At 32.1% G+C, this 12,625-nt stretch overlaps 1 protein-coding gene across 2 annotated transcripts; it reads left to right on the forward strand.

The window, feature by feature from the left end:
- Positions 1-71: 71 nt before the first annotated feature.
- Positions 72-12,267, forward strand: kra (basic leucine zipper and W2 domain-containing protein kra). Of its 2 annotated transcripts, none has more exons than XM_074141494.1 (12): positions 72-284; positions 665-736; positions 3,126-3,302; positions 3,437-3,540; positions 4,360-4,542; positions 4,992-5,113; positions 5,642-5,744; positions 6,254-6,394; positions 7,560-7,779; positions 8,634-8,756; positions 9,313-9,378; positions 12,155-12,267. In XM_074141494.1, exons 2-11 carry the CDS (start codon positions 676-678, stop codon positions 9,342-9,344), a joined length of 1,266 nt encoding a protein of 421 aa, XP_073997595.1. In that variant the 5' UTR covers positions 72-284; positions 665-675; the 3' UTR covers positions 9,345-9,378; positions 12,155-12,267. The 2 variants fall into 2 exon arrangements, with proteins under 2 accessions (XP_073997595.1, XP_073997596.1); XM_074141495.1 differs by having other exon boundaries at positions 274-557.
- Positions 12,268-12,625: the final 358 nt, after the last annotated feature.

Consider the following 12,625-nt stretch of genomic DNA (forward strand, 5'->3'; position numbering starts at 1 on the left):
AAATAATTATAATAATTTAGTCATTTAATTATCTAGTCAGCTTTTGTAAATTTATAGTCTGTTTAGATTAGGTTTAAACATTCATAGAAACACATATTTTTTTAGAGAAGTTTTATCGTTCATTTTATATTCCTAAGAAATTTGGTTACTTTTTTAAATCTTAAACAAGTACATTGACCCTTTAACCGGATTTTCCGTCACACGTTGCTAATCCCCACCTTCAACAACCTCCATAACACAAGCTCAAACAGAAAAATTCGTCCTGCAGGTTTTGAGGTTTTTCCGTGAGTATAAATACCCATTTACTTACGTGTCCTTTTTTTTCTCTTAATTTTCCGAGTTTTTGTTTATTTTTATTCAGATAAATCCGTTTTTGTTTTTCAAGTGAAATTTTATATAGTATTAAGCTTTTACCATTAGCAAACGATTATTTTATTTTTTCACGAACAAGCAACACCTTGGCTTTTAATTTGTAGTGTTTTTGCCATTTACAAATTTTCACCAGAGTTAATTTTAAAAAAAATTAAATTAATATTTTAGTGGTGAATTGTGCCCTTGTAAGTAAATTAAACCATATTTTGATCAATTTAAATGTGCAATGTCATTTTTAAAAAAATCGTGCGGTTACGTATAATTAATGCAATTTTTATTTTGTCTATTTTAGCCAGTTATTGTATGAGTCAAAAAACAGAAAAGCCAGTGCTTTCAGGTCAACGCATCAAGACCAGAAAAAGAGGTAATATTTTCAGAGGGCATTATTGTTTTTTTTTTTTGTCCAAACATGGTCTAATTAAGTTCTATTTAAACCAATCTAACGAATGATAATTCTGTTTTTAAATAATCATTAATTACATTTTTTATTAGTTAGACATCTACATTAGTAAATTCCAGTATTTAAAATGTTCAACTGATTCCTATTCATTTGCTTCACATTCTTTTAACACATAACCTCTAAAAAGAAGGTACCTTATTCTTTATTTCTTGAATATAGTAATGACAGTGAAATAAAAGGTAACCAACCTAAATTTTAGGTTTTCCATATTTATATTTGAAAAATAAAAATGGTTTTACGAATAAGTCCTTGAAAAATAACGTGAATGTTAACTAAATTTATATATTTTGTAGTTCCATTCCAATTTTTTTCTTCTTCGCTAAGTAGGTCATATACTTTTTTGAAATGTTAATTTATACCGATCTAAAAGAGATTTATTTTTGAAATATTTAGTTTATTTTTTCATCAGTTGTATCCAACGATTTATCAGATTTTCAGTAACCACAGTAGAACTTTTTTCCCAGTAATATTAATATCATTGTCAATATTATTAATTTCTGATTTGTGTAAATATTCACTGTTTAATTCTTAGATCGTGGATAGTAATGTTTAAGGCATTATCAATAAGTTTTCAATTATTTAAGGGAATATGTGTTAATGATTTACTATATTTACTATAAATGATATATATTTTATCACATTTAGAACATGTCGGAGAATATTTTGTTTCAATTCCAAGATTATTTTTCTCAGAAAATATGAAGTATTAATTCTAACCATTTCCTTCAAAGAGATTTTGTGTGAGATAGTTTCGTTTTTGTAACTAAAAAATGTTCCTTTTTGTTATACGTTCAATGCTAAAGAATATTTATGATAATTTATATGTACTACCTGGTTTTATAAAAAAAGTGCACACTACGTTCTTTAAGATTTTACTTAAAACTTTTGTTTTGATTTGAAATTAACATCTGAATTATCGATAAAGGTAAACTAATTAAATTACATGAGGTTAACTAATATTAGAAAAATGTTTTTTCTGTACTTTATTTTGAAATTCTTTTTGTTTCGAAATGAACGTAGCCACTTCTTGGGTGTTGGCGTCAACATGAATCTTTCTTACTGAAAATTGAAAAGTTTTTAATTTAAGAAATATATTTAATTCTTACTAACATTTTACAGATTATGCGAATGTCACACTACAGGGTAGCAAACCTAATCCTTTTTTAAGCTGCTCTAAAACTAGATATTTTGTTCACACATGCAAATTCACTCTTCAAAACCATTTATGTATTTCTATCCTGGGGATGACAACACTGATAGAGCACAAAAGCCCCTGACCCAAGGGACTTGGGGCGACGATAGTTTAGCTAACTATTGGAGTTTCAGCTGTATCTTAAAAACAAACTCTGCATAGTTAATACTTAGACATTCTTTCTGCTAAGTACATTTCTTTAATTGAAATTATGGTGAAAATGGTCAACAATTTTAAAATATTCTTTAAACTTTTCTTGTTTTTAGTTTACTTTTTCCACAACTGAATTTTCTTAAATATTGCTAATTGAGGTAAATTAGTTTTAGACAAGTTTAGAACCAAAGTGATTCAAACAACCGCATTTTCAGCGGATTGGAATCTATGTAATTAAACATTTAAAAGTGCATTTGTAGAAAAGGAAGAAACTTTGCAAATTGCGTTCAAAGAAGGTTAGAAAAAAAGTTGCTTTTATATGCCTAATAATAGATTGGAAAGTGTAATTAGGAAGAAGTGGTTGTATAAAATGTATTAAACAGTACTTACAACAAAAAGTCGGATATTTTGAACTGCATCATACATTGTTTACATTTTCCTTCGGGCATCTAATTATATTAAACTAATCGTTTCACGTAATTAGCTCAAAAAACAAGAACTAGTTGGTGTTGAAGCTAGCCACTGCAGGTAGACTATTGCCTAATGTAAAAATTACTTTTCCAATCTATCACTGATAACGTTGTACATTATATGCCACAGAGGAAAATTTAGGGTGGCCGTTAATTTTGAAAATAAAATAGCAATTAATAGCTAAGCAAATTCTATATAAAGTTTTTAGAGAAGGTTTAAATTAGTTTTAAATCTAGCCTTAATATTTGTGACAGTTCTTCATAATAGGTAGAATAAACTAGAATTCGGCATAGATGTATGCACTTTTAAAAAAAACTGGTGGGTGCAGCTCCTTAAGACGTCTAGTTGGGCCATCCATTTAGGAATTCCTTCGAAATATTTTTTTTTCAACTTGGGCTCTCATGTTTTAATACTTCTATGAGGTTATATTTTCTCTAAAAAAATTATAAAAATAAATAATATTTACAAATTTTGCAGATGAAAAAGAAAAATATGACCCTTCTGGTTTTCGTGATTCCATTTTGGTTGGCTTGGATAAGGCCGGTCCTGACTTAGAGGCGGTATCCAAGTTTTTAGATACTGCTGGTTCAAAATTAGATTACAGACGTTATGGCGAGGCACTGTTCGATATACTCATCGCTGGAGGACTACTTGGTAAATTGGTCACTTCTTTCTGGCAAATTAGTATTTTATGATGAATCTAATTAACATATATTTGTCTAGGTGCTTGTATATTAGATAAAAATTTAGGTAAATAATGTATAATTATATTGTTGTTTTTTTTTCAGTTCCCGGGGGGCAAATTGCTCAAGATGGCGATAAACAATGTAAAACAACCTCCTGCATATTCTCGGCACCTTGTGACATAACTTCGTTGCGCAATTATGAACAGGTATAATTTATTTGTATATGTGAGTTTTATTTAAACTCTTAACGTACCCACGTATCCTGTTTTGATAATGTTTTTGGTCCTGGACTTTACATAATAAACTTATGTTCACACCTACCTATCTACCCTTGCAAATCTTTTAACAGTTATCATAAGCCACAGACACATCTCTTTTTATGGAAACATGTGCCTTCCCACCGCATTTATACTGAACCAACATCCTTCTTAAACTGACTGCAAGGAGTACTATTCTCTACTCATGCGACTCGAAGCAAATCAAAATCTTTTCATCTACAAAGTTGCCTACGTTATTCTATTCCTTCTTCGCCTGGAGTAATAACATCAATAAACTTAGGACAACTCTGTACGCACTCTCTCTGCACAAAGCACTACTACTGATTCCTTGCTTGACATGATATCTTTCAAATCCCTGGTACTTCTTAATACAAAACCTTCTGCTGAAACTATTCTCTACTTTAGATTGTCTGTTGCGAATTAGCCTCCTGTGATCTTACCTACTTCTTATTTACATTCTCCACTAGCTACAGATTTTTCCCTGAAAAAAATGCATTACTTCAGATTCTTTAGATTACTTGAGTAATGTATGAAACAAATACGTATAATCACCGAATAAATACTTTGCGTAGAAGTATTATGTGGTAGGAGAATATTAATTGTGAAGGAAGAACTATTATGGGTAGACTCTGTATGTGATGTATGTTGGCTAGGCTCAAGATCAATGAAGGGGAAAGAGGAAAATATATGCTACAGAGTTATGGCGAGTTAAAATTATAACATTAATTACTATTTGTCAAATTGCAGGTTTTTACGAAACTGATGCGGAGATATAAGTATCTGGAGAAAATGTTTGAGGATGAGATGAGGAAAGTCCTTGTCTTCCTTAAAGGTTTCACCGAAATGGAGCGTACTAAGCTCGCTCGCATGACTGCCCTTTGGATATCCAATGGGTCCGTCCCACCTAGTGTACTGCAAGTACTTATTAATGTTAGTATGCTTATTGTGGTCATTCTCTAAAATAAGTAGACAAGTACAATTTAAGTTGAACACCTCCAAAGCCAGCTCATAATTGGGCAATTCCTACTCCAGACTGTAAACATTTCCGTTAAATTGTGTTTTGATTTTGAAGTTTGATAAACAAGAGAACTAAGTTTTGTATTACCTTTCCCAGGCTTAAGTTCGGAGAGCATATAAATTAAAAAAAAAAAAAAATCCCTGGGGAAACCTCTTGGGAAAGCGCTACTTCCCTGGCCTTGTAGGGAGGAGCCTCAAGACTCCTTGGAGTAATCAATAACCAGATCCTATCTAACCCAACAGAAATAAATTTTATCCCAGATATAGAGTGTAATTACAGTTCTAAAAATAGTGAAATTGAAGAATTGTGAAGAATCAGATTTATTATTGATTGGTTTCGTTGCTTTTTTTCTTGATTACAGGAACATTTAGTGAAAGATAATTTGGCCTTAGAATTTTTGCTAGAAGTGTTAATCACATGGAAGCAGGAAAGAGGCTTGACAAGTCTCACTTCCGGTCTCAGGAGAGGAGGCCTTGAAGGAAAGTTAGTTATTTCTTTATTAAAGAATTTATTTATAATTTGCAGTAAAGGAAAGACGCAGAAAACACACACTGGCTTATAACATAAGATTTTTTGAGATACTTATTTTTATTATTATTATCACCATCTCTTCCGAAGTCTCGGGTACATTATTTGGGCAAATTGTTAATTTTGTTTTTTATCATTACATCTTGTGAGCGATAAACTCATTGTAACTTTTAGGACAGTCTAAGACAAGACAGTTTTTTTAACCAGAATCAGCGATAACTAACGTGATAAATCTCTAGATCACGTTTTCCTTGTCTAATCTAAACATTTTCTGCTGGAAATTAATGAATATCTTTGAAGTGTTATTTTATACCATTTACAATTTACAGATCTTACCCAAAGACTAATTTAAAATCTGAAAAAAAATGTTTAAAAATAAATATTAACAAATTCTGAAACTAGGCCATTGCGGTTAGACACATGGTCAAAAATAACCACTTTTATGTTTATTTGAAAAAAAAAAAAAATCTTTGTTTTGTTTAGACTAATGGACTTCTTTCCGACCAACAAAAGAACAGATGAACATTTACGTGCTATGTTTGAAGAAAAGGGCTTATCAGAAATAGTGAAGCTGCATCTTGCTCAGGTTAGTTTATTTTTAAATGACTTTCATTTTTCAAAGATGTTTGCTCTGATTATTGGTTTTTCCAAAATATATTGTGTATTTAAGGATGATTTAGGTATGTATTATATATTTTTATAATGAGAGGTTATAAAATTGAAGTAGAAGTAAAAAATAAAACTTGATTCATTTGATTTTTTATGAAAACATTCCTTCTATATTTAGTTAAAATAACTTTTAAAACTTTTAGGGCATTTTTATAGAATAAGAGGGAGTATGCTTCCCTATAACGTGTCATTTCAGTGTGGTGTACGATTTTTCTGTTATACAATGTTAGTAAGAAGTAAATGTTTCAAAAATTCATAAGCAAATGTTGAATTATAAGAAAAAAAAATCATTTTAAGTGTTCAAAGCAAATCATTATTTATTTCATATACAGAAATTAGAATAAGCTAAAAACAAAGAAATAGATAATCTGTTAGAATATTATTGTTAAGATAGTGAAATTTAAATAATTTTCTTTTTTTTATTAGGCAAGCCAGGAAGCTAAGCGTGATTTACAGAAGGAACTGGAAGAGAAGTTGGCGGATGGAGCACCTGTGAAGGATATGATAAATGATATAAAGGAAGCCGCTGCTAAACATCTTATTTCTGAACAAGATGTAATTACACTGGTAATGTTTTTCTTCTTATTAAACAGTTAAATATCAGAATTAATGAATTAATCCTTGGAAGTGTACATTCTCGGCTCTTATACACAAATAACTCTTAAAATAATGGAACTTGAACTTTCAATTTTAACCGTAATTTAAATTTTAACTTGAAAAAAAAAGACAACGGTTTATTTTACGGCATTATCACAGTCTTTTAACAGCAGTTCGCAGCTTGAGCGGACTTCAACATTCATCCTCTCTCAGAAGAGGAGGGGCACATCTTCTCCCAAACCTGTATTAGCCTGTCTTGGGTTAGATACTCCGATTGGTGGATTGGTACTCCAATCTCGACGCTATAACCCCTTAGCCGTCAGTCCATCCTTCAGGGTCCCAAGACTTCTTGGTTTGGGCTGAATTGTCTATTTGAATACATCAGATTACTCAACAGGCCGTATGAATGGATGTTTAAGTGGCAGTGGGGGGTCTGTATTGTTATTTATACTGGGGCCTTGAGTTCTCTGAAGTAGAGGGCTACTCTTCTTAAGCCTACTTCGTACAGCAATCTTAGAAATAATGTGTGCTTTAGTTGTATTACTTGTAATAGCGTACTTTATTTCTGCATTACTTACTCTTACTCTTTTTTTTAAGTTACAGTGATCACATCCATGCATTCATGTCCATTTTAGAAAGGCTTTTTTTGGGGAGGGTCTCAGGGGGGTCTCAAACTGTAATTTTTGTGAAAATTCCAGAGAACTCTCCTCAGACCCGCCTAATCGAAATAATGATGTCTGTCCAGCCATAAACTGCTACATAAAAACATTATTGTTAGTCATTCATCAGAAAATTACACCCACACCATGTAGAATGAGGGTGAAAAAGAGATTTTAGCACTTTTGTTAGCCAAATTGACAATAATTTCTCTATTTTTAGTTACCAAGCTTTAATTTTGGGCAGCATCCAGTCGTTACAGTCATCCCCTCCCAAGTATATCCTCTAAGGAGTATTGACCGAAACTTTCACATCTTTCCTAAGTTATTTAACCATGGTGCTTAGATTTAATGGATTGTATTCTGTTGATTGTATGCTTCTAAGATAATTTAATGTCCAATGGTATAACAATTTTGTTTTGCCATTTTTTAATTATTATTATTATTGAATTAATTATTGATCATTTTTGGATCATTAGATCTGGGCGACGGTGATGTCGCAGGCTGAATGGAACAAGAAAGAAGAGTTAGTCGCCGAACAAGCTCTCAAACATATACAAAAATACGTCGCACTGTTTGCCGCTTTCACTGATACCAGCCGAGCGGAAATGGCTTTACTGCTCAAAATACAAGAATATTGTTATGAAAATATGAATTTTATGAAGATCTTCCAAAAAATCATTCTACTTTTCTACAAAAGTGAGTATATATTTTGGTTTGTACCATTAAAAACTGATTTTATAGGCTTAGAAAAAATGTAGAAATATTCCAGCAACAGGTAAATATTAGCTATTTACAGGTTTCTTTGGGTAGCAACATTATCGCCTCTGATCGCCAATTAGATTAGGTAACACTGGGCAAGTCTAGGAGGGGGGGGGGTATTTTTAAAGTTTTTACAGGTATTTCCGTCCCTTGAGACGCGTAAGTTCGCCATAAAAGGTTTTTTTTGTATGTGACTATGCAGGAGCTCAAAAACATCATTATGTAGTTTTTCACGGAAACGGACACAATAACAACTAATGAAATCTCACGACCGAAGGTACCACTTTACCTGCAGTGGGTGTACCAATATCTTTTTTTGTTTCCCAAAAACGGTTCGAACCATTTCTTTTTTTAAACTTGGTGCTCTTATTCCTTCCTCTTACGTCTACAACTTTGATTTGTAACATTAAAAGTATTTACTTATATATTTATATGTTAATTTTTATGATTATTAGTCCAGTTTGAAGAAATTTGAAGGTTTTTTTTTTTATGATTTAAGGCGCGTCAACATCTAAGGTTATTAGCGCCCGGAGCTTTTTTCAGTGCACTGCCGGCCCTCTGGGACAGTGTTCTCTCGTTACAGACAACACTGTCCATCACCGGACAGTGAGCTGTAAAAAGCTCCTACCTAGGAAGAGAAAATCTAAGGGTCAGCTGCTGGATTCGAACCCGGGACCTCCGCGTGGGAATCCAGTACGCTAACCGCATAGCTAATCCCCCTTCCCTGAGTTAATGGTTAAATAGAAGAAAGTTATGGGGCTTTCAACCAGATTTTGTTTTTCTGTTCACAGAAGAGGTTATTTCTGAAGAAGTAATCTTGAAGTGGTATCGTGATGGTCATTCCGTCAAAGGCAAGATGTTATTCCTTGAACAGATGAAACTGTTCGTCGAATGGTTACAAAACGCTGAAGAAGGTAAATTTTGTTTTTTTTTAAAATGATTATAGATATTTAGTTTTCTATTATTTTTTTTAGCGTTATTTCCTTTATTACGTTTTCGCTTTAAAACAATAAGAAATATTTAAAGAGAGTTCCGTTACTTGTCGTGCCTCTTAGCTTTGGCACCAATCACCAAGATTCGCGAGAGTAACTTTTTTTTTGTCTTTTTTGCTAGAACTTGAAATAATTGATGAAAGAATCCTGGTTATACACTTTTTTCTCCTTCTTAACGATTTCTTAAGGCTAATTCTGCTAGAGAAAAGTTAGTCAACTTTTCAACAAGCTGTAATCGTGAATTCACTAGTAAATGTAAAAATAGGTGTGTATTATGTGTTATAATCTCATGGGGATTCCAGAATCTGCTTTAAATGGCTGGAAATATATCACATGTGACCGTCGTTTTTACTTTTTTTTGACAAAGACGGTTTCGTATATTTGGTTGAAATTCTGTTAGACTTATTTCGTAACATGGATATTTGTTCAGTTAATTCTTCAGGATTCGTGCTAAATATTGTTTCTATTAATGTTTCAGAAACTTCAGAATCAGGTACAGAAGATGATTAGAAATATACCGTTGACACAACAAAGGCAGAACAAGGTAAGGCTGGCCAGTTAGTGGTGCTCCTTAATTAAATATTGAATTTTAGTGTCTGTAGGTTGATGAAGTGAATGATTATAGAATAATAATACTGTTATTGCAAGTAGGAGCATGTATTATTATTTTATTTTATACTAATGTTTTAATTTACATGTTCTGAGATTTCCTGATTATCGGTGGGGGGGGGGGGATGATCTGGACAAGAATCACTTTTTGGAAATCAAAAAATTAAATTACCTAGTTCATTTGTTTTGGAGAATGCTCGATGCTTAAATAAATATATTATAAACATGTGATTCTAATTACTCAATAAATAGTACGTAAATAAGTAAAATCTTGAAAAGGACATTTCAAGTTTAGGTTACATTCATGCTGTAGCATGCTCGTATGTTCATGCAATTCGTAAGTTAAGTCGGTTTTGCTGTATTTGTATTTGTTTGTACATTGAGAGCCTCCCTTTAGTAGAAAAAAAAACAGCAAAACTGGACTTAGGACCCTGTACGATAATTTTGTGTTAAATCCGCAGAATATTTATTAAACCTGTGAAAATTACTTTGTCGTATGAATGTTCTCACAAGTGATAATACGAGAATATACGTAATAGGGGAGAGATGGGTGGCCACATTTGTACAGAATTTACATTTTCTGTTACAGAGCGCGCACAGAATCATATTATTGAACCTTTTTATTTTGTTTTCTACAACTTTTAAGTATTCTGAACACAGATCTATATCAATAAACAGTTGGTACTTTACACACATATCTATATTTTTTTAATTTAAAATTTTTGTGTCAAATGGTAATATCTGCCCCACTAGTGGGGGTACCTTTGAACACAATATAAAATAGAAAGAAATGATATTACTTTACTCTGAATCTACCTTCTATCAGTTATTTCTCTCGACTACTACAATTACTTTCTCTTTTGAAACCACAGAAATCTGGTTCAAAAATGACTCAGTTCGGGGATGTTGTACCCGAAGTGATGGGTTTAGGTATTCGGTTTGTTGAGCTTCTTAGGGTTCGAACCATTTTTCCCCTTCTCCGCGATTAAACAAAAAAAAAAGTGACAAACTTGCAGCTCAGTCGGTAATGTGTCTCCTCTCCTTCCATAAAAGAAAATAGAATATCCAACAATTGCAAATGGACTTATTTATTTTGTAAAGACTAGATTTCAAAAATACGAATTCCAAATGTTAATATGGACTAACAATACTAACAACCATGTCCACTACAATCTTCACCAATACACTTCCAAAGATGCAACAAAAATTTTACTTCCAAACTTACAAAATATCTCTATCTATCTATCTCCGTGGCTCAACAACCCTTAGTGGGTTCTGGCCTCCTCTATTAATTTATGATATTCGTGACGGTTTTGTGCTGCCGCTCTCCAATTAGAAACCCCCAGTAGGCTTCTTGCATCGTTGGCTACTCCATCTTGCCAACTTAATTTGGGTCTACCAACCTTCCTGTTCTGGCCCATCTCTCCATTCAATATTTTTGGGATGGGGTCTGTCTCTCCCGAATGCCCAGCTAAGCCGACTAAGTTTTATTATTCGCCCAACGTCCGCTTCCCCAAACAGCTCATATACCTCCTGGTTCTTTGTTATTCTCCATCTGCCCTCCTCCCTCACGGGTCCAAGGATTCTTCTAAGAATTTTCCTTTCGAAGACAAGAAGGTTGCGCTCACTTGCTTTTGGGGGAAGGGTCCATGTTTGGGATGCGTACGTGAGAACTGGGCCGATTAATGTTCTGTACAGTAACAAAAATTTTACATCCAAACTTACAAAATATAACATTCCTCAATTCTGGACTTTTACAAAATCAATGAAAACGAAGGAAAACTCGTGTCAATTATACAACAGGTCTACCACCACCGCATATGGAGAAAATTACCAATTATACATTTTTTAAATATTAGGCGTCACGGTTAGCCGAGCAGGTTAAGATGTTGATATGCATTGTGGTAATGGGTTCGATTGCCAATCTTAGGCCTTGAATTTTATTTAATGGTTAAATGAGAAATAGTAAAGTACGTTTTTCTGCAACCATGTAGGAATGTTCTCATTACTCAATTAAAATCAGCTGTGTAATGCCCAAATTTACCTCACTAGTGGGGAAAAATTCCCATTAGTGTCACTTTCCTCACTAGTGAGTGAAAAAACTTTATTGTGCTTCCTTGATATAAGACGTTTTGTTATTAAATATTTTCTGTAAAACTTTAATAAGCTTATCTAACGTAACTAAATAATTAAAAAACGAATATTAAAAAAATAAAATACAAATTGAAAGGAATATAGAAATAAAAATAATATTTTTATAAATAATTATTTTTAATTATAACAGTTAAAAAGGTTATAGTGTTACCTTATAGAAATTTAAAATGGATTCTAGTGATTCCTGTTTAGTTTTTTTTTTTTTTTTTTAGTTAATAACCCTAATGGTTGCAGAAAAAATATAATATTTAACTCGAGTGTGAAGTATTTTCCTCACACTCGGCAATTTGCACTCGCAAATCCTGCCTCGTGTGTGGAAAAGTACTACTTTCCACACTTGTTAAATAAATAACTATTGCTAGTCGCCTCCGTCCACGACATTTAGTACATGGTAGTTGAAAATAGGCAATTACTTTACTTTACTTTTTTAAATATTTGGCAAGAAATTAAAAAACTGTTCAAAGGTGCCCGCCCACCTCTCTATATGTAAAAAATTTATTATTCTTTTTTCACAAATGATTAAAACCTTTTTTTTTTTTTTATGGTTATGTTCACAGGAACTGATGTTTAATGAATCTGTTTTACAAAGCCAGGATGTAAGCTATTATTAAAAGAAAGTTAAAAAAAAAAAAAAAAAAAAAAAAAAAAAAAATTAAAAAAAAAAGCAAAAGTCTGTAACAAAGAAAAAACACGAAATAAACAGAGCCCCAATATTCATTAACGATTGACCGACCCCCCCCCTTGGAAGAACACAGAAAACAGCCAGCTAAAAAAAACAAGCAAATATTACAGGACGAATAAATAAAAAAAATATATATAACAATAAAGAAATTTGTAGAGAATTATCTTTAAAAAAACAAAAACTAAAGAAAAAAAAAATGAAAAAGAAAAAAGTTTATATAAAATATTGAAGTTTTTTTTTTTTAAAAAAACAAAAACAGTCAAAAGAAAGTTTAATTTTTATAAAGTTGGTGCGCATGTCATTTTTATAATTATCGGTATGGCATGTCTAAAAGACTTAAAAGCAA

This window comes from Rhodnius prolixus, unplaced genomic scaffold (assembly GCF_049639745.1).
Source record: "Rhodnius prolixus isolate KJV_2025 unplaced genomic scaffold, Rpr scaffold_6, whole genome shotgun sequence".
NCBI lineage: Eukaryota > Metazoa > Arthropoda > Insecta > Hemiptera > Reduviidae > Rhodnius > Rhodnius prolixus.

What these genes read in the sequence shown, in the direction of transcription:
- kra (XM_074141494.1), top strand. Translation starts at nt 676, where the DNA reads ATGAGTCAAAAAACAGAAAAGCCAGTGCTTTCAGGTCAACGCATCAAG. An exon ending in CGTTGCGCAATTATGAACAG is followed by an intron (nt 3,541 to 4,359) that starts GTATAATTTATT and finishes GTCAAATTGCAG; the next exon opens with GTTTTTACGAAACTGATGCG. An exon ending in GTTACAAAACGCTGAAGAAG is followed by an intron (nt 8,757 to 9,312) that starts GTAAATTTTGTT and finishes TTAATGTTTCAG; the next exon opens with AAACTTCAGAATCAGGTACA.